The sequence below is a fragment of the Phallusia mammillata genome, chromosome 5, assembly GCF_965637545.1.
Source record: "Phallusia mammillata chromosome 5, kaPhaMamm4.hap1.1, whole genome shotgun sequence".
In the NCBI taxonomy this organism is placed as follows: Eukaryota; Metazoa; Chordata; class Ascidiacea; order Phlebobranchia; family Ascidiidae; genus Phallusia; species Phallusia mammillata.
The window spans coordinates 1,726,091-1,748,611 of NC_137256.1; the positions used below are offsets into that span (position 1 = coordinate 1,726,091).

Genomic DNA, 22,521 nt, shown 5'->3' on the forward strand with positions numbered 1-22,521 from the left:
CGTATTTGAACAAAAACGCGTGTTGCAATTCAACTTTGCATATTTTTCACCAATTTTTAATTTCCTAATATCAGTAATTCTTCTGATTAAGCAAATATACAACGTAGCATCATTTACACTCTTGATCATTCCCTCAGACCACTTAGACATGTAAATTAACAAAGAAACGCCCACGATTTGTTAGTGTAACAAAGTCATGAAAAAGACAGAGTTTCTTGGATAAAAATGATATTAATATGTCGAGCTAAAGTAAAAAGGTTTTATAGCTATAAATATACTCTAACAATACATACTTATTGCATGCTATTTGGTCAAGTTTCTTTCGCATACAGTTCAACACGATGAGGGCTAACCAGAAACAAGCAAGCCAATATGTTGGTGCAAAACATAACGTTTTGACAGCTTGTGTCATTCTTAAATTTGACTTCACTTGTTACTGTGAGTTTATTAAAAAGAGCCCCTTCATACCCACCAAATCCCCATTGCACCACGCACTTCAGTCAAACCCGTTTTAGACACAACGTCATTGTTAACCCAACGGGAATTTCCAACGATAAAATGTCTACGCTTTGGGAACGGAACCCGTTTTCAAAACGCCCATTCACAGCCGTGTGCTGTTTCATAAACAATCTTGCTTTACCTCTGTGGTTTATGTCCAGTTGTGGCATCGAACAGAATTGGTGAGGCATGGATTTTAAGGCTGTCACTCCCAACAAACTGGAGTGCCGTTGGATGGCTTTACTAGCCAATACGACCCACCTGTCTATCTACCATCCAAGGGTAGCCATCTACCTAACCAATCCGGCCAATCTCTTGTCACCATCTGCAATGATGAGGCCTTATAGGTCGAAACAGCGTGCACTGTCTGCAGCCTAATTCTTGCTTTGCTTTGATATGCAAAAATGCGTATTGTGTAGTGCGTTTTAGTTACATTGGATTAAAAATATGTTGTTTGCAAAATAGATAATTAAAAATATGTTGTTTGCAAACAACTACCATGAACTACCAGCGTTTCAATATGTTCCACTTTTTGGTGCAACTGAGGTTGCAGAAAAACTTTTATCAGACATAACGTCACCCTTTAACCAATTAGGAAAACAGCCCCGCATTAAACGCCCACTCATTGGAAAGCAGAACTCGTCGTACACCCACGCAGCTAGTAAAAGTTGTTTTCATGTCAAAATTGCCTTATAAAGCATTATTCCACCACATGAAAGTGTGTTTAAGTGTGTAATGCACATAAAGATGATTTTAATAAACTTAAAATACAAATTCATACCTCTTATTTGATCGAAAAAAAGGTTTCTCTGCTCAATTATTGTCAACTAAACTTCTTTGCACCAGTGGATAGTACATGTAGGACTATGTAATGGTAAATTACCGTCCATATATATAGCTTTAGTTTGTCACAGCGAATGCAAGTTGAGTGCAGACGTTAATGATTTAGTTGGAACAAACTCTTTAAGGCACAAGTTTAGAAAACGGTTTGCGTGAATTGCTTCGCACGAGCAAGTTTTGTTTACTGCAAGCGCAACTCATTGTACGTTTGTTTAAACAGGATATGTTTCCCAGTTTATGTTGTCAAAGATAATTGCGACGTGGTACTAAAATGTACTCATGAATCGCTCATCCAAGTATTGCTTGCCCAAAACATGTAAAAGTTGATACTTAAAAGTGTGTTTCACATCGAGAGTAGATGTGGTGTAACCCTATTTTTAAATGGTTTGGTTTTAATTAAGAACATAATCACAAAAACGTCGATTGTGGCAGAAACCCGATTGCAAAAAGTTAATGCAATCAGTTTTTACTTTTACTATTCTTGTGTTGTGCTCAAAATAGAACAAAGCTCTGCAGTATAAGAAAACATTCTTTTAATGTAGTCCTTGGAAATTAGTAGTTTGCAAAGCCAACAGCAACAAAACAACTTATCGGGGCGCGTATTTGTACACACCTCCACTTGTTAAGTGTAACACGAGGTGTAACAGTTAACAACTCGATTTGCCCAACGCACAAGGCAGCAGCCTTCAGCAAGCCTCCTTTCCAATACAAAGCGAATCTTGTGTTTGCTCTGCGCACGAAAAGAAGGCGCGAGGCGTTCTTCTTCTGAATGTCGCTGTTGGCCTTTGTCCAAATCGCACACCGCTACGACGCAGCTTTACTAGTTGTGACTTGCGGCCGCGTGTTCGCTCAGTTTATTTGCGTTGGAACTGCCGAACCTCGGCATTGCCAAGGTTGGTTTCCCAGAATAAGGTTGACAGCTTGTTGCTTGGAGTTTATGTTTGGTTTGGCAAAAACGTATACAACGTAACACGTTTCTTTTGTGTGGACATGGTTAAATTTGGTATAGCCAGGTTTCAGCTCAACAGTAAACATGATCTAAACAGTAAACACTAAGTTTTTCAAGCTCGATGTTTAGACGTGTGTTTCAACTGTATAAAAAATGTTCAGAATAAAACCAAATCTCAGCATTGGCGATTAAACATTTTGCTTGCATTTCGCCTGTCAGTTAGACCAGCGTCAGTTTGCATGCAATTGTTAACTCTTGAAACGGTTGAGTTTTATTGGCAGCAGTGAGTAGTGACTTAACAGTAGCAGCTGAACAGTGCGAAGGTTTTTATGATGATCCTGCGTGTACAAATGTTTTTTTTTTCTCTCTTTCCTACCAGTCGTTAAGGTACGTTTCTCCTGTAGGTTTGATTCAATGCGTCATAGTGGTTCTTTGTGGTATTTCGAATTGTTTAATTGTTTGGTGAAACTCAATGGTAGAAATTAGGGGCTGGGGTGGTTTAGTACCTTTGTGGTTTTATCTTTTTCGGATAACTAAGTAAGTTAAAATTACTGGGAAATAGTTTAAAGTTGTAGAAATCAAATCGTAAACCGCAATAATAAAAGTAAAGCAAACACGGTGTATCGCAAAACATTGTAGTGAGGAGTTTGTAGCAAATTTTGTGGGTTTTTAAACTTGCCTATTAAGTCAAGCGAATCTTCAGACTTGAGCTATTTTGGGACTTTTCGCAGAAACGGCTGTACCGTTACAACCTGTTACCATATGTCATTCAGTTTAATCTGCTAAAACTTGACTCTCTTTGTTTGCAAATGTCGCGAATTGCAGGTGTGAAATCTGTGTAAGTGGATGTAAATAAAAGTTTAAAGCGTTTTTGTGTTGAGTTGACGCTGTTCATTCGTACATTTGAATTCACAAGCACTTTTGGGATTTTGGGATAGTTTTGAGCAACGGAAATATGACAACATTGTTTTCAAGTGGATATCGCGTTGTAACTGGAATGAATAGCCGTAAAACCTTTGTGTTGTTTAACTATGTTGCGTTGTTTGTGCCCGACTGTTTGTTGTAATCTTTTTTGATCGATTTTTTTCAATGCTTATAAAGAAGTTTAAACAATTTTGCATGTAAGAAATATCCCGTGGCGTAGACAATACATTAAAAAAAACATCATGCTTCGAATCAGTTGAACTTATAAAGACGTTTACTTTAAATTAGGTCAACCCATCAGGTGCCACTGGGTTGGAGCATTGCCGCTTAAGTTTCTTGCTCAGGGGAACACAGGTATCTTACATTTGTGTCGTGTTCCAGCAAAGGCGACGAGCATGCACACCCGTGTAATCTTACACAAGGTTATCGAGTAAATGCCAACGAAGGCTTGCCAGCTGTTGAACATCCATCAAACTGCGCTGGTACCTAAACAAGAGCCCCAACCGTTACACCGGCCTCCTGGCGTGCATCCATCCGATTTGCATTGTTACAACGTTCGATTACTTCCGATTTTACGTCATAAACGAACGGGAAAATTACCGAAAGTTTGTGCGTTTTGTGACGAATTTTGTTTAAGTCGTGTATTGTGTGCACGTTCTAAGAAACCGGTAAAACGTATTGGCATCGATATATTTGAGTATGGATCCTTAATATGCTCCGCTGAAAATAAACAAGCGAGTCGTAAAATAATCTTTCTTTACTAAACACAAAATTGCCAGACAAAATGAGGACCGTTCTTGTATTGCAAAACTGTTACAATTCAGCACGTTGAAGCCCACCTGTCAAGAAATGTGCAAATGTGTTATTCAGTTTCACACTACGTAGAGGTGGGACATGTAGTGCAAACATAACATACAGATGTCAATGGTTCCCCGAAATACACTCTCAACGCTTCACCCTATTGACTTTCCCATGAGCCAGTATCTCACTGTCTACAGTGGTGAAAATGTGTTGTAGCAACCGATAACGTAATATTGAACTTGTTGCGTCATAAGGAACTGTGTGTAGTTGCTCTGTGACGTTACAAGGACTCTTGTGTGTAGTCTATGGGAAACAGAGAAGAGCTTTGTTACTCGTTTGAGCGTTGATAATGACGATGAGCGATTGTAGATTGTTAGCTGTCATATCAAAGCCACGATGTTTGCTTTTTTCATCTTAGCTAATTTCTGTTTTTTTTCTTCGTGGGGCATTTTTACTGGTTTAGATATATATTTTTAAAATGGACGTAATATTTTACAAACGTGTACCTTTATCTTTTTATTGCCAATTTGCACAAAAATGTATTTTACTTAACTATCTAAATTTTTCATTTGTTTCCAATTTGCAGAGTTGAAATATTTGTCTTGTCATAAAGCTTTTTTGGAATTGTGTCTTTGTTCGTTTGTTCTTCGTCGAGAACTTCCGGGTGTGCGTGAGAATTTTTACAAAAACGAAGAAATCATGGTCGTGGCGCTGAGGATGATCGTCATAGCGACGCTGCTCGCCAGCGTTGTCATAGAAACTGAAGGAAAATTTCGTGTGCACGTCCCGAAAAGTAAGAGAAGTTTGTAAAATGTGTTTCTTTTTTTGCCAACGGCGTAACATGAATCTTCACAAACTCTAAAATGCGGTGTTTAGAATATGGCGCAATTCACCTTAAAATGCGATTGAAATATTATCGAGTATTTTACCGTATTTAGCCGTTCGTGTTATGTTTTAAGAAAAGGCAAAATATTCAAACCCATCCCTAAAAAAGTCCATCCATATCATATTACACGCTGTAATGCTTGTGTGGCTAAGAACAATTTGTTTGCAAATTTGACCTTGACGTTTTGTAGTGGAAAGTTTAGCCTACTTTGTTAAATCGCGTTCAATTTGACACAAGAAAGATCTTTGTAGACAAAACATCGAATGAATGAATGTTCCAACTGACTGCTTTATTAAGTGCCAACCAAGACGCAGTTTTACGTCACAGATACTAAATCCACAAATACGGCGTGTTTCGACCAATCACAGCTCGGCAATCGGTTAACGCCCACTACGAGTTGTTTCGCAACTTCGCTTGAAATTAGGATTTCTTCATTCGAACAATTCTACAACATGAAACCGGATATTTTGAAACAAAACGTTACAACTGTCCGAACGTCTTCGCTTTGACTAGAGAGATCACGTGATTGACCTGTTGCGTCATAGTTGAGTTGACCAAACAAGACAATGATAATGGAATTCTGATTAACGTTTAGATTCCATTTTGTCTTTCATAATAGATACCAACCTTCTAATGCAATGACAGGGAAAATTAAAAAAGTTTCTTGTTTTTATTTTCTGTCAGCGGGCTTGTTTCAACGTTTTGGGCAAGTCAAATTATCACATATCAATGCTATTTAACTAAATACTTAATCAAAGCAATAAACGTGAAATTATCATTCAATCTTTTCGAATTTTCATGATTGCAAATAAACAGTCGCATGCGAAAAAATGAAAACTGTTTACAAAAGTTACAAACAATTACAAAAATAAAAAATAGGCTGTAGAATTTTTCCACATCACTCATGTACAATCTTGTTTATGTTTTTGCTTCAATTTGCACACAAACTGCAAAAAAACACTTAAATCGCGACAAACAATCGCCACAATCTTTCACTTTGTGGTTTTTGGTCACTTCCGGTTCCACTTAAAGTGTTTGGGTCGGAATTCCGGTTGTGACCGCAGAAAGATCAGATTTTTGGTTGATCACCAACTAACGTAAACAATACAAGTCGTTTCAAATTGGACTTTAGACATCGATTTTTCATTGATAAATATGTTGACGTATAACGCAAAGATCGATCTGCTGATTTAATTTGTCTCAAAACAATGCGACTTTCTCATTCCATTTCCCAATTTCAAGACATATAAATGTTCTCAACAAAAATAAAACTGCAAAAACAAAGCAAAACACCACCAAAGCGATGACCATTTTCCAAACGTATAGTGTGTTTCAGATACCGATATGTTCTCAATACTAATCTTTGCCAAATGACGCCCTATTAAAAAACAATAGTCAAATTTCAAAGCAAATGATTCTCAACACTCTCAGTTCCACTAATAATAATTGCCTCAGCACAGCCATCAAGGGACTTTATTAACATGTTAAATAACGTCGGAATAAAAATACATTTGCCAGAAGAGCTCTATAAACTTAATATTATGCCTGGCAGGAATAGCTTATACATGCTAAATAAGGTTGAACAGTCATTTTTTTGTTATTCATGCGGTGTGGGCGGACTCGACATTGAGAATTACTGTTGCATAGCAGCATGTTAAGGCCCGTTTAACTTTATGCGATCTCCGCCAGTTTTTATTTATTTCCGCATTGCAAGTGACGGAAAATCCAGTTAGTCGGTCCCGTATCCAACTTAATGGCTTACGTTATAAATAATTAATCCAAAGTCGTAATATAATCCACTCTAATTAGCTTACAAAGGTCGATTTCTTTGTAACCTTTCTCATGTAATTCTTTCGAAGTTAAGTTACTTGAATTTAGCAACAAATAAAAGCAATAGCTTAAAACTGTTGTCAGGCCGGAATTTATTTTAAAAATATAAGTGCTGCCCTTTAAGTTTGTTTCAATGTAGACCACTTTTTACCATATTTGTCGCCTAAACAATTTATCCGCTATGTAGAAACTGTTGTTCCAAGAAATACTATTTTGACATTTGTAATGATCTTCTGGCCAATGTGTCGTTTTTATCGACGTTTCGTCCTATGTCGGTCGCCTTCATCAGGGTAATGGTGATACTGGCAATACATTTGCCAGAAGAGCTTTTTTGAGTTATTCCCCTAATATGTTGCGAAAACCATCCACGCTCTTTCAAACAGTATCTTCACCGCAAGGTTGAGTTGGGTTTATTTCGTTCAGCAAAAGAACATAACTTATAACTTAGTGATACAATTCCACCAAAATAATCACGAAGCCGGAAAAAGCTGCGCAACGTTAAAACGTTATAGGGAGAGCATAAAAGTGTCGAGCACAATTACTGGATAATGGCTAAACGCGCTGCAGCTACACCGTTACGTGAAGGTTATGAAAAATGTTGAACTATTTCTCAACGCAAGTCTCTTCATGTCCGATTCTTGTCTGTTCACGGAATTCACTGTTACTCGCGCGATTTACCGCGACTCTCGAACAAATTCCTCCCCTTAGTCATTACCTTTACCGCCAGCGTCACGTCTGAATTACCCACTTTGTTACGTCATAGAGGAGACATTTAGCCGGTGTTGTAAGAGTCCAAAGTCCACGCTTTCTGGTTCTTCACGTCACAGTGGAAAATTTTCCCTGTACAAAGTACGAAATGCGGGAAATCAGTATCTTATACGAATACAATTATGAATGAATGAATAGAGAAACGGTTTAAACGTTCCTTAATATGTGTTGTGTGTAAGTGTTCCTTTTTACGCTAAATACAAGCAAAATTATGAATACAAATTAAAAGTATTTCTGTGAAAGAACACACAACTGTATATCATCAATGTTTTGACGAAAACCTTGTAGAAATCAGTTTTAACTATTTGTTTTTTCTCAAAAATAAACTATTTTCGTTTCTGACGTAGCTTTCGGATGCTCCAATGGGCGGAAGGACGGTTTGTTACGTCACAGAGATGTGTCTGCGTGTAAGGGGTCATGGAGAGGTCATGTAGCGGAGTCAAACTTGTGCAGCGAAGGCTGGCATATCTGTTCATGGTAAGAATTGTGTGTGGAAATGTTGTGGAAGGTTTCAATTGTTTTCAAAAGTTCTATCCTGCTAAATGAGTGTGACGTCATAACCCAACCTACTTGCTGGCTTCTGCCATCAGTGCGCTTCGAAAAGTTGTATTTCAATTTATCGACAAACAAATACATTTTTATCTAGAAGATATGACTTGCATGGTTTAAAAGGGATACTCTTTGGTACACTATACAATGTATAGAATATATGTACAATGTATGTAGAGTATACATGGTTTATAAGTCCAATGAGACATATATTTAAAATGAGCATTTGCCGAAACGTTTTAACATTAGGCATGTCGCTCTTTACGTCTGTTTGGGCTGTTATATTCACTTTTCTATTTAAACGCAATAAGCCGGTAACATGCAATGTGTGGTAAACCCGCATGGATATAACATGACCTTGAGTCTTAATTCCGTGACCTTCCAACAACACGTGTTTGTGCGGCTGAGTGGAACTGTCAGTCAACGTTTCAGCGCCTCTGGCGTTTTGAAAAGTTTTGCGAAATTGCGGTTCGTTTAGTATCAGGGAGATGTTAGTTTGTGGTAATTTGTCCAAACATAATATTCCTACTGTTGTAGATTGAAATTTTTGAAGAATTTTAAGCATTTAAGTTTAGGAAATACATTTCATCTGTAAATAAAAAGCCTAAAAGCTGTTGGTTGTTTATCATAAACTTAACAAAAAGATCTGTGCCAATAGATTAAAATTACGGTTTAATAAATTTCTAAAACAATTCCAAAATGCTTTTTAAGATGTTTCAATAAAGTTTAAACACTCAATGTGTGGTTTTGGACTAAAGAAAATCCAAGCACTTTATTCTCTAACACATTATTGAACGAAATTGTTTTGTTCTAGGAATGACACAGCCATTCTTTCAACAATCAGTTGGTTCGAAGCGACACACACTGATGGTTGTTACGCAATAAACGCAGCTCACAATTCTGGAACATGCAGACAATGCACGCCTGAAGAGGTAACTTAAACGCTGTTCTATAAATAGATTTACCATGTAGATAACCTAAAACGCAAAAACCTGATAGAAGAATGTCCATCCCCAGAAAAATGGGTCTAAATAAATTGAACTATTTTTTTGCATTATTTAATTGGTTTGTCTGATTATTTCAGCATCTAACGATATAGGGATTAAATGACCTTAATTCAAAATTTTTGTTGAATTTTTACATTTAATAACTTCGGTCTTTTGTAGGAATAAACGGTGGTAACCTTGACTACTGGCCTTTAATAATGTTTATCCACGTGGTGACATGAGCTTCTGATGTACCGAGCTTGTTTTTGTTTTCGTTGGCACAAAGCGTACCTAACGCCTGTCAAAGTGATGCATTAAAAATACGAACCGCCACATTTGGTATTGTTTGTTGTCACTTTGTCTTAATCCGTTCCATCGTGGTGCTACCTAATGTGTTGATGTGTTTAAAATCAGAGTGATAATCTCTACCGCTCAGGACGAGGGCAATGTCCAACGTGCGTTTAGATACAAATCGCTGTAACTGGGTTTTTTTGCGGTCAGATTTTTATCTTTAGATTTATATATTTACGATTCCGTTTACTTACTGGAAATGTCGCTACTGCGAATTTTTGTGGACTACCGAACAGTTTTGAGAAGGATTTGAAAGAGCAGTTCTCTGTCCCACTTTGTGATGCCCTTAGGGGTTCGTTCTATGGTGTTATTTTGTACTTTGCATGCACTAAAATTGCGAAAAAAAGCGCTATGTGAAATCAAGGAAAATCGCTCGAATTACAAAAAACATCGTGGCATGTTAAGTTCATATATCGGTTAAAATTTTCGATAAAGATAAACTCGACATTGTTGAAACATTAACATGAAATCTTGGGTTGTAATTCTAATTTTGGGGAATCGCTGCAAATGTGTCATGTTAAGTTTCTGTGTTTAACCACAATGTCGCCATATAAAGCCGTACGGTCGCAGTATAATTCTCGCTAAGGACCAAATTTCCGACCGTTTACTGTCGCTGTATCGAACAAATCGAAAAAATTATCAAACGTTTTTATTGTTAGGTGTAATTTGAACCCACACGTTGGTGTTCAACGCTTGGCTAAGTGCGCATAAATACCAGGACAAGACAACCGAAAAACTTTTCTTGCATAACGAACTGCTCTTTTAAAACTAGTTTTAACTAACAAGAAACAAAAGAGGTTAAAGCATATATTTTTGTGTATAGCGCAAAATTTATGATGGGTGCCCACTGCCAAACGCCTTTAAACATTGCACCACGGCTAGCCACACAAAAAAACAGTTTAGACGCGTTTAAAAACACTGTTTAAAACTGTACGATATTGGTAAGGATGAAGCGCAACGCTAAATTCAGCACAAGTGAACAGTACGACATGTGCCACAGATTAAAAAAAACAATCATTGCAACAAGGTTGTAAGTCCGGGTTCGGGCTTAAGTATGAACAGAACCGACTTGAATAGGCATGACTTCACACAACTTTTCGGTCTTGTTTTACAAAAATTCGCTACAGGTTTGTACTTTCGGGTTCGGGTCTCAATTTCAGGCCCGCTTATAGTCATGTATTGCGAACCTTGTACAAAATGCCAACGGAATTGGGACTTGAATTTCTCGTTTTATTACTTCTACAGGACGATTTGGCGGGCATTGGGGCCGATTGTCCTCACCAGAATAGCAGGAGTCAGTCGTGTTTTGGAACGGGGAAAATTGATGCAAGTTGCTGCTCGGCTGAATTCAAACAAAAAGCTTGCAACTACATGCCATGGATATCTGGGGTGCTTTGCTGCAGAAACGAAGTAGAAGGTATTTCTGTTCATACAAGCTATTGCTGCCAGGCATAATATCAATTTTATAGAGCTTTTCTGGCAATTGTATTTTTACTACGACGATTCAACGTTCTATACAGGTCGCCTTCACAGAGGAAATTGGGTACAATCGAAAGTGCTCTATAAATTCAGTAGGCTGTAAAACTTTACTTGTTCTAAAGTTTAGAACATATTTGTTTCGCGTTTTGGACTCTGGTACAAACCTATGCAAATTTACGTGCATGGAAGATTGGTTCTTAAAGGTACGCAATGCACCAATTGGCCAAGTTGACCCAGTGGTAAACCCCAAATCCCTAGATATTTAGTTCAAAATGTTAGAAATTGTGGCGGTTTCGTTGTATATTTTGATAAACGTGCCACGAAATATTAGCTCCTGTCTTAAAACAGTTTTACCCTTACGTATTTACACAACTTACGCCTAAATTTAACACAGAACCGGTTTAGAACTTTTACTCGTACAGGCCGAAGTCCAAAGTTCGGGGATTATTAGGCTGCTTCTGTTTGTGTGTAGTTCGGTGATTGTGAAGTAGATAATGGTATTTGTGATTTCACGGAAGTCAATTAGTCTTACTTCTAATCTACCCCACATATCAGTATTAAACCTCGCCTAAACCGCCAAAGTTACGGTTTTTTGCCCATGATGTAGTAAAACTGTGGCTTTTACCTTTAAACCTAAGTTATACAACGTATTGAGGCTTTTCTGGTTTTTCTGGTTGTTTTTGAAATTTATATGTAGGCTACTCACAACGGTTTATAAAGTGTTCGTTCTGTAAAAAAGTTCATTGGTTGCATGGAATAATTTAAAGGGGATCTTAATACCAAAAAGTTTCCCTTACTCTTTAGATCAAACTCTTTGGTGTCAACGGAAAAGAGTAAAAGGATTTTAGCTAGCTTGTTCAAAAAAGCCTTAATTCATACGTAACCTTAATTAAACCCTACTTTAAAATCTCAGGTTACGCGAGGTTATGCGTGGACCACTAGAACGTGATCACTTATAATTTCGATCGTAAGGACTAAAATAAGATAAATACCACTTTAATCGTGTTTCCGAAAGTCGCCGATTTCCTGTTTTGTAAGTTTCAAGGTTAAAGTCCAATATCAAGTTAGTGGCAATTTGTCACTGTACCTTATTCCTATTTTGCCTACAAAAATAAACAGTTTATACCAGGGGTGTGCAACCTTTTTCGGCGGTGGGCCATATAACCAATTTCGGACATCAAGCGAGGGCCACACAATTTTTTTCATGTACCGTACCGTATTTACTCGATTGTAAGCCGCGGTTATATTGTTTTTTAGCTGCCGTTTGTGCGGCTTACAATCGAGGGCGGCTTATATTTTAATTTTATACCGAAATTATTTCTACACTGCAACATTTTAAATTATTTGGGGTTCAAAACATGTATCCATGTACAGATTATACGTCGATATACGTTCTGTTGGGTACAGTTATCAACGTAACTAAGAGATATGGGCAAATAGACATACCATATAACAACAGAAGGATGTATTAAGAAACAATCGTATCTAAAATTCCAGCGTGCGGCTTACAATCGAGGGCGGCTTACATTATTTTTTTAACACCTCAACATGCGGCTTACAATCGCGGGCGGCTTATAAACGAGGGCAGCTTACAATCGGGTAAATACGGTATTTACACTTTTTTATACTACTGCTTGTGCGGCTTGCATTATAATATCATGTCGATATTATTTCCACACCCCTGCGTTTTGTTTTATTTTGCTTTTAAAATCAACTTTAAAATGTTAGGTGCAAGTAAGTTTCGTCGCAACGCTGCCTTTCACAACAAAGTAATTGTTTACTAGACATAGAGGTATATTACGTCACATTCGGTATAGATACGCAACAAGCACCCAGTGCGAATAGAAGACCATAGGTCTGGGTGTATTAAGTTTCATGCGCTGGTTTAGCTTATTCTTGTTGCGTATAGCAACTTAGGAGATTTACCGAAAACTAATCAGAGAATCAGAGTGTTGTTGAGGGCCACACTAAATGGCTTGGCGGGCCGGATTGGGGCCCGCGGGCCGCGGGTTGCACACCCCTGGTTTATACGATTAGAATTTGTTTCCAGTTTTCGTTTGTATCAATTTGACACTGTACCTAGATTTGGACTTGAACTGAAACGTGTTTTTGTGTATTTTCCGAACTTTGCCCTCTGTTGTCGCCACACGCGCCTAAAAGTCTAAATAATTCGACCTTTGTTCGAACAGCAGACATTGTGACGTCATAGGACACTTTATCCCACGCTTAATGGCTGGGAATTGAAATTTGGTTCCAAATACAAAATAAAAAAAATAAAAAAAATAAAGTATTGGATGTGTCAAATTTTCCATGTTTTGAACAAACAAAAAATTCCACATAAGTTGACTCCAGACTAATGTTCCGTTTTGTAATATTTCTTTATGTTTCCTTTCCTAATCTTAGCATTTGCAATTCCCCTTAGGAGAAAATTACGAACACTTTGCGATAACAAACTAAAATTTAATTCCATATTCCTGCGCTAAAGTGGCCGTGCAGTGTCGAGTTTTCACCAAACAATTCAGCCGTTGGACTACTGGCTTTTGCCGTCGTCTTTTTTACTGTTTAAGTAGCTAGTTGCGTGACAATTACGACCTATTCCACGTTGTCAGTAATCTCACTTTAATGTGTATCTTCAGGTGCTGCGCCAACTGTCACCGTGTCACCTGTCAGCCAGGTCAGAGTGGCAACTGGCAACGATGTGACCCTCACATGCCAGGCCAGTGGCAACCCAGTGCCGGCTATCACTTGGTATAAGAATGGATTTCCATTAACACAGCAGAGCGGCGTGGAGGTGACATATGCCAGTGACAGTGAAACCCTGACATCTACACTTGCCATCCGAGATGCCAGTGCCAGTCACACTGGTCTCTATTTGTGCCGAGCTGTAAATCCGTAAGTTAAAATATTCGCCAAATTCATAGTTTAATCACAACTTTAATATTTAATATCAGACTCAAATCTTACTATTTAATCACCATTTGGTACGAATCTTTAAAACAACATAAATGCCTCGTAAATGCCCCATAAATGTTTCATTATGTTGGAGTTTATGTTGACAAAATATCAGATAACTGCAAGGTTCGTGGTTCTAATCCCACTCGATTCGAAAAAAACTTTGCTCCAGATATTCGAATTTGTATTTAAAACATTGAGACGCGATGCCGTTTTCTTGTTAGCTGAAACAAACAACACTGACCAAAACAAACTTGTGTTGTAATGCACTTGGAGTTTCAAATTCATAGCAGGAGAAAATGCGTAAACAGTTCACACCTTTGCCATTTACATTTTGCCCCCAAAACACGAAAAACAATGAGAATTTATTACGCACTTGTCGATTGACCGCTAGTTACCCCTGAACGATCAGCAAAACTTAACCTAAAGTTACCCCAAAGTCAGCAGCGCACCAACTGAAATCGGATTCTCAAAACGATTTGACCTGAAACTTCGCAGCACAATAACACTCGCTACGTTTGACTGCGCACTACTGAGCTCATTAGGCAGAACGGTTGTGGCGTGGTTCACAGTTTCCACCAATCACAAGCGAGCGATTTGGCGGCTTTGAAGGTGTGTTAAGTGTTTGAGTTGTGAAACATGAAAAACAAGTTGATCTCGGCCAATGTTTACTACAATCACGTGTGTTTCGACCATAAGACTGAGGGAAAGGTGCAACAAAAAGTAACACACGTGTTTGGTTTGCGCATTATTCAAAAATACGAAACAAAATTAGTGTGAAATTGAGTTCGGTATGGTTTTATCGTGTCAGAATAACTCATTTTGCAACACTCATATACAACACACGAAGGTGTTTAAATCCAAAAACCTAGAAAATGTTCTCTACATGCAGGCTCCGTATAAATGCCATTCCCAATTCAATTTGCGTGTGACCGAAGTACTTGGAAATAGCCCCAGTGCGTACTAAACAATAGCATTTGTTTTTAAGCCACATAAAACAAACTACTTTGAAAGTGATTCACAAGTTTCTCATCCAAGTCTGTTTGTTTGCGGAAAGCAACACGCAAAGTTTAAATCAGCAAACCGTCAACAGAGGTCGAAAATATTGACATCGTCGTTTCGCTTCACTGCACACAACATACAATGTTACAGGGGAATTCCCCCTTTTTACAACGAATGTTGTTACGCACTCTTAGTGTTCTTCCGCGAGGTTACATGAGTTCACCGATTGTCGTTTTAACCTTGATGACGCTTTACGGGCGAACAAAGGTCTCAGTTTTGTAACAAACAACAACAAAGGATTTTGTTTGCGTTTAAATGATGGATAGATTTCTAATCGATTGTTCTTGCGGTTGATTCTGACGTCATAGCCACCGGGGACAAAAACAATGGAAAGTTTTAAAACTGAAAACCTTTGTTTTTTTTCGGATTAACGAAAGTTCGTAACACACTGGTCAGTGGTATTTTAGTCTTTTAACAAAAATCTATATATTGGTCTTTTGTGACTCGGTTAAAGATATATCAAACTTTTCGTATACATTACTGGCAATTTTGTTTTTTTTTGTTATTGTTAATTGATTGTAATTAGATCCTACGATGCTATAGGTTTCTTGGTATATTGGTTTAAATTAGCTGTTAGTTACCTAAATGAAAACCTTTCCTCGAATTTATAACATAGTAAAGAGTAAACTTGTGTTAGCCGCTTCTTGCGCGATTCACAATTTATCCAAAGCTGTGGAATATTAATTGATGATTTTTTGTACTCTACAGGCACGGATTTGCGATATCCTACACATCCGACGTTAAAGTAGTGGAACCGCTCGAAAATGTTGTGGCTTGTCGAAATACTGAAGGTCAACATTTGCTTCACGGGTCAGTGAGCATTAGTTTTTTCTGTCATCTGTGTGCTTGCAGCAAAAAATGGCTAAAATTGGATTTTTAAACAAACAATTACTACCGATGTTTTTGGTCGACTTTTTTGACCTTTCGTCTTGTGCAAGGCTACTCATACGTTGCTCTCATTAAAACAGAGGGTTTAGCTGCCGTATTGCATGGATAAGTTTGTCGGAACCACCCACCACCACAAACATTTTGTACTGCCATGCAGTTAATGCTGGGACATTTAACGCAACGTGGTAACGCAGACATACTAGAAATGTGCATAGTCCAAAAAACAAACGTCTGCTATAAAACAGTAAATCCAATTAACGTTAAAATCCTTGGCAAAAACAGAATCGGTCATTTTCAGGTGAAAGGAATTTATACTTTGCCTAAATGGCATTATCAGTTCCTTATTCAAATAGAATATGCAATAAAAAGGATTCGCTATTTTCAACCTTCTCTTTACGATCCAGTGGCGAGCTTGCTGCTTGTGAGGGACGCTGGAAAGGAACGGTGAAACGAGCCACCAAGCACTTATGCGCCCCCGGGTGGCAGGTTTGCGGACTGAAAGATCGACGCGTTCTGCACCAGCTCATGTGGAACGAAGTGACGTCACTGTCCGGTTGCTATGCCTACGATGCGGCTACGTCAGACTACTTCGCCTGCACCAAGTAATAAATGTGGTTGAGATTTTATATTGGTAAACAGATATGTTTTTATTCTGTGTCACAATTGATTTGCATCATCACAGCACGATGTCACTGTTTATGATGTCACTTTAACCGTTTGGAATTATTGCAAAGACCAAGTTAAATAAACAAGCTAAAGGCACACATGCAGGTGGCCTACACCTTGCTATAAACTCATGTCAGTCACCGTTCCACACTTTTTTTTATCTATTTTATGTGACTCAAGTGTATGTAAACGTGTGTAAATGAGGATTTGCCTAAACGTTTGAAAAATAAAGCATGTCGCTTTTTACGTCTATTTGGGCCGTTATTTTCATCAGAAAGCTAAAAACAATTTGATAATTTCCCAAAGCAATCAAAACAGACCTCTTCTGTCCAAACGCTTTTCACAATTTGTGTATTGTGCAGATGTTCGAAACGTAACAAAGGAAATAGAATGGCTGGAATCGGCGCGGGTTGTGGAGAAGTAGAACGCGGTTTCTCGTCTTGTCTCAACAAGGGAAGGATCAGCGTATGGGGTCGGGCAACTTCGGAAATCCGAAATTCTACGAACGGCGAGATAAGGAGAAAAGTTTCTGCCAAGACCCGGGGCTCCTGTCGGTTCCGTTCTGGGTTTACTAGCGGCGTGATGTGCTGCAAAAGTCGCGGAAAAAAGAGGCGAGGTGAGAAAAGGGGTGTGTCGGGGTGTGACCAGCTTTGAACAGGTTTTGTAGCAAATTTTCTTCCACTAAATTTAACAAAAAATGTTCAGAAGTAATACAAATATTTCAAACTGTCGCAATGTTAATGATTTCTTTAAAATAGCAATCTACTTTTGTGAAGAAAATTTGCTGAAAATCTGATTAAAGGGTGGTTTCCTCAACATGTGAAGTAATTTTAAACAATACATTTTTGTGGCAATTTAGTAGATTACAATTCCTTAGCAACCAATAGCATTTTTGCCGCAGTAGTTGCATGAAAACAATTAGTTTTACCCGTAATCGTGCCGGGAGCGACTATGAATATAATTTTATTGCCTTCCCAACTACAAACAAGCACAAAACAACACATTGCCGTAAATTTAACGAGCGGTCATGCACACTGTCGTATATAGAGCCCGAGTTTAATCACTTGTTTACCGAGTAACTGTTACGTCACAATGTTAAATGCGTTCAAGCGTGAAGATCAAGTTTACTGAAAACTTTCCATTGTCATTGTTACGTTGCAGAATTTTAAGCAAACTTTGACAAAATGTTTACCATTTTAATTCACCATTCTATCAACCAAAATAGATTAAAACATTCAACTATTTGGGCAAGGGTCTCGTTAACCACAGTATAAGATATGATTGAAACGTTTGATAATAATTTAATATATCAAGCCGCTTTTAACCAACACAATGTGACACAGTTGTAAATTGTAATTGTAAAAAAAACGGGGTTGACTTCAACGAATCACGATAAAAAATCGCAAGCTGCACCTGTCCACTAGAAAACGCGAATAATAAGAGTGAACAGCTTTGGTAACATTGTTTCGAAACTGGTTAGGTACGTGGTTGTTACATTGTATGTCCTGCAAGCAACAAGACCACCTAACGGTTAGGTCCTAACCTCACATGTCGTGAACCCGAGCGAGTTCACCACGTCTGTTACGTCACAATTGTTTGGTGTTCGATAATTGTGGCGTCGCGGTGAGACAAAGCGAAGATTCGATTTTCAATCATCGCCTGTTAAGTTTATCTGATCGTAAAAAGTCGACTAATATTGACTTTGCCGATAACGACCAAAGTCCTTAATCTCGGCCGTCAGATACAAGTAACTGATTGTTTTGTTTGTCTTCCTATTGTTCACGTCACACTTAAACTTGTCATTGCGTTATGACGTCACAATCGTTTATGCTTTGTTAAGTGTTAAGACGTTCGACAACTCGATTGACACGCGCGTCGTGATTGAGCAACCACGCACTACGGGTTTTGGAAAATACTGATAAACTTGTTAAGATTGATTGCCGCATGGCTCGGTGCAACTGCTGCAGAACTCGCTTGCAAACCAAGCTCGGCAATTCGCTGGTTGAGCGGGATTGCGGTCAAAAGGAGGTTTGGCCTGAATGCTTGAGCGAAATTAACTAGCCATGAGCAAATAGCGCTGTTGCCAATCCACGACTGAAAGGTACAGGGCAAATTCACGACGCTCATTGTCGCCTTAACCCAGCGTTTTTCAAATATGGCAACGCAAGTTGTCAATAGATCGCAAAGTATTAGTGCGTCTTAGTCTGAGTTGAAACAATTGGTGTAAAATATCCAAACATCCCGTTGAGCAAAAACAAAACAAAAAACTGATCCTAAACTGACATAATAAACACTAAAAAAATTATACCCTTTTATTGTTTAGTATTATTTTATTTTTGTTTAATTTTTTTTGCAAATTATTTAACGCATGCGCTTTTGTTGTTTTTTCTTTCTTTGCATCGTGCTTCATCTTTGTGACGTCACATTGCTTCTTCTCTATGACGTCAGAACCGGTATGTTCCCCGGGGTGCGAGAACGGAGGGGTTTGTAGGGAGGGCAACTTCTGCAAGTGCCCCCCCGGAACATTCGGATATCGTTGCGAGATGCTTAGAACCGGTGAGTCACGTGGTACCCTCTGCTGCTGTGTTACGTAACAATGTAAAAAAGAAGAAATTGCCAAATTCGTAACCATAGCTACGTATAGATTACAGATAACAGCAGGTAAATGTGGAATTATAGTCAACCTTATAGAGCTCTTCAGGCTATTATATTTTTATTCCGACGTTTCGACGTCCTATACAGGTCGTCTTTATCGGGGTAAATAACACTGATGCGCGTAGTACAGTGCACGATAAACAAAGGACAAACTGCACTACTTAACGCCGAAAATTGGGTAGAAAAATACAATTGCCTGAAGAGCTCTATAAGGTTGATATTAAGCCCTGCAGCAACAGCTTATAAAAGTAGAATTGTTGTGTTTTTATATATCTCTTGCATGAAACTATTGGCTTTTAAGCTTGCTTGCAACGCAATGTTTTGCTTTAATTAGGCAAGTTTTCGGTTTGTGTTTTATTTTAAAATGCATTGTAGAGAAAATGAACAAAAAAATCAATAAATTTGTTTTCAAACACCAGGTGATGCTATAACTTGTTTAACCCCGGGTATTTCCCTTTTCACCCAGGTAAGAAATGCAGAACCCCATGCAGCCCCAACAGCCACTGCAACCGACATGGTGTGTGCAAATGTGACAAGGGCTTCAAGGCTTTGGGAGACGCTTGTGTAGCCAGAGGAAAATCGCGCAAGGGGAGGAGATGCGCCGGAGTGAAGTGCCTGAACGGCGGCAAGTGCAGAAGGGGCAAATGCATGTGCACCCCAAAGTTCGGGGGTCTTCGGTGTGAAATCGGTAAGTTTAGGATTGATTTTTTAAATATTGACATTGAGCGGTTTCCAAACTGTGTAGTTTTTGTGTAAAAACAAAATTAGGGGGCAAAAGGGATTACCCCTTAAAAATGGGGGCCTGAGAGGCAAAACTTTTAATTTTAGCAAAGATAAAATTACAAAGCAAATTTTGACTTTTATATAATTTAGATCTAATTCCATTGAAAAGTTTTTTGAGTTTGTCTTGCATGTCAGACAATAATGCCCATTCATTCACCTTATAACTTAATACAGGCCTGAATAAAATCTGATTCACAGAATAATTTCATTGCATTTGTATGGCAGTCATTTGCTTTGCAGCATAATTCACCTCTCAAATTTATAATCTGCATGTTTAACTTCGATTTGTTCAATCACAGCATGTAATAATGGTGTTTTGGTGTTTTAATTATCACCACACAATTCATGGTCAAACACCATTGTTACGTTACAATATTGTATGACATCACAATCATTTGCTTTGCAGCTACTTCCAGCCAATCAGAAGTTATAATCCACTGAATTCTGCATTTTATCTGTGACATCATAATCGGTTTACAAAACGTTTTGTTGTTTATCAATGTTAATAAACAACACGTTCGCATTTTAATTGTCATTTCAAGATAATAATCATTGTGTACTCATTATTTACTCATTCTTACTAACAATTTGTTTTTGGCCGCTGTTTCAATTCGCGCTTACAGTAATTTTTTGTTTGCCATTTTATTGCTTTGCACTCAGTTTAAACTTAATAATTTGCGAATTTTAAAATATCCGGTTGATACCTGTAGTAAAAATAATCTTTTATCTGTGGATTTTTTAACAGTTCAGTTTTATTGTCTTTACCTAGTCAGGATATTTAACTGAAGTCCGATTAATTTTGCTACACTGCCCCCATACGAATAACAGCCCTGCTATCAAAAGCAGAGAAACTTACATGTGTTTTATGTTGTTTGTATCGTATTCAGTCACTTGTTTTAAAATTTCCCAACTTGTTTTGGAATATTCGGTTTCTTTTTTATCAAACTTAACGAACTACAAAGTGAGGTCTAGTGCGTGATTTTAATCTGCCCATATAATGAATTCGAATTTAAATGCACAAAAACTTAATTTTGAGGATAAAAAATGTTTGTTTATTTGTTTGTTTGTTGATTGCACCGAAGCCCCTCTCACTGAGGAGATAAAACAATGACATTTTGTTTCATAATAATCGAGGTTGTGACATTACAATAAATTGTTCCCTATCACACGCGTGTTGGCGCCATCCTGTGGTGACCTTACTAAACATTTTCTACCGTAAGTTGGCGCCCTTAAGCAATGAAATTATGTTTTTTCGAAAGGACCCCTTTTCTCACTGACCCGACCTTAAAAAACTTTCCAAGCGTCGTCATAGTAACCGCTGACGTGGATTTGTCGGGACGAGCTGCGCTGATTGGCGAAAAAAAGGATCACGTGACGGATTTACTGTTTTTGCGTCGCAGTGACGAAACAAGCGAGTTATGACGTCACGTTACCATGGTACTTATACTTTCAAGAGTTTTTACGTTTCAACATTTTAAAACTTCGTTTTTGTTACGAATTAATGTTTAGTTCAAAACTATTTCAAAGACTTGAGGCGTGACGTCACATCTCGGTGTTTCCTCTCTTGCTCCACCTTGTGTCGATACTTGTTGCATTTGTTTGAAAAAATGCAGGGTTGGAGATTTGTCGTTTATGTTGATACAATTTCTAACCCTGCATTTTTGTTTGTTTCTTTTTCGTTGTGTTCTTCTCCAGCTTTCTTCATCATTGTGACGTGTACATGTTCGTTTGTTGCGTAATATCGATTATTTTCTGCGGATTGTTTGTCTCTGTAGTTCATGTGTAATTGGAAACCGAAATAAGAAACAGTAAAAAATATCCAGCAACAACTTTTTAAAAAATTCGCAACCTAACAGAAAAAAAAACGATTCTTTTCTGTTTTCCTTCTTTGTTGCTTTTTTTTTCTTTTTCTGTCAAAGGTGTACGTTGACGATACGGATTAAAGGTTTCCATCTATGCCAGTGCCTTGCCACTCGATTGTGATGTCATAACTGTTTATGACGCTTTGTTGTTGCTGTAGTTTGTGACGTAACGATGGTCAAATATTCGGAAATACAAAAAACGAATGTTGTACCGGAAGTTTGCCTTTGTCGACGTGATATTAATGCGAACGCGAAATCCATTAATAGACAATTATTGTGTTGGAAAAACTTCAGGTGCTTTTTGTTGTTTGTTGTTTACTATTACGGAAATGACGGCTGCTGTGATGCGCCCTTGACTAACGGCAGGCTGAAAAAACCTTCATTTGTCATCTTGCTGCGGGTCACGTATTTGTGGGTAGAAATCTATTAATAGAAATGAGTATTTCTCTCCAAGTCGTGTCACGATTTTTTTGCACCAATCAACTGCAAGATTTTGCTTGTGTCCTTATAAGGAAATCTCTGGATGAAATGTAATAATAATTCAATGATATGTTTGGTTGGTGACTGACTGCAGTTTCGACTTGTAATTTTGTGGAACTAACAATAGTTTTCATGCCAATGTATTTTGATGTAACCATCCCATAAAATAACTTTTTTAAATGCTAATACAGTGAATACTAGAAGGGCAAATGTAATATAGCTAAATATTTTGTTAGTAAACCCCACTTTTCTTTAGCCTAAAGTTATTTGGGGTTGTCTTAATGTTTTTTTGTATTTATAGCGCAACAGTTG

General features: G+C 38.0%; 1 protein-coding gene across 1 annotated transcript; it reads left to right on the forward strand.

Moving 5' to 3' along the window:
* The first annotated feature begins 4,580 nt into the window (after nt 1-4,580).
* LOC145228366 (uncharacterized) lies at nt 4,581-21,940 on the forward strand. Its single transcript, XM_080093408.1, has 11 exons — nt 4,581-4,805; nt 7,844-7,973; nt 8,860-8,977; nt 10,628-10,799; nt 13,498-13,753; nt 15,584-15,685; nt 16,168-16,365; nt 16,792-17,045; nt 18,878-18,985; nt 19,551-19,772; nt 20,274-21,940. Exons 1-11 carry the CDS (start codon nt 4,712-4,714, stop codon nt 20,306-20,308), a joined length of 1,689 nt encoding a protein of 562 aa, XP_079949534.1. The 5' UTR covers nt 4,581-4,711; the 3' UTR covers nt 20,309-21,940.
* The last annotated feature ends 581 nt before the right edge of the window (nt 21,941-22,521 follow it).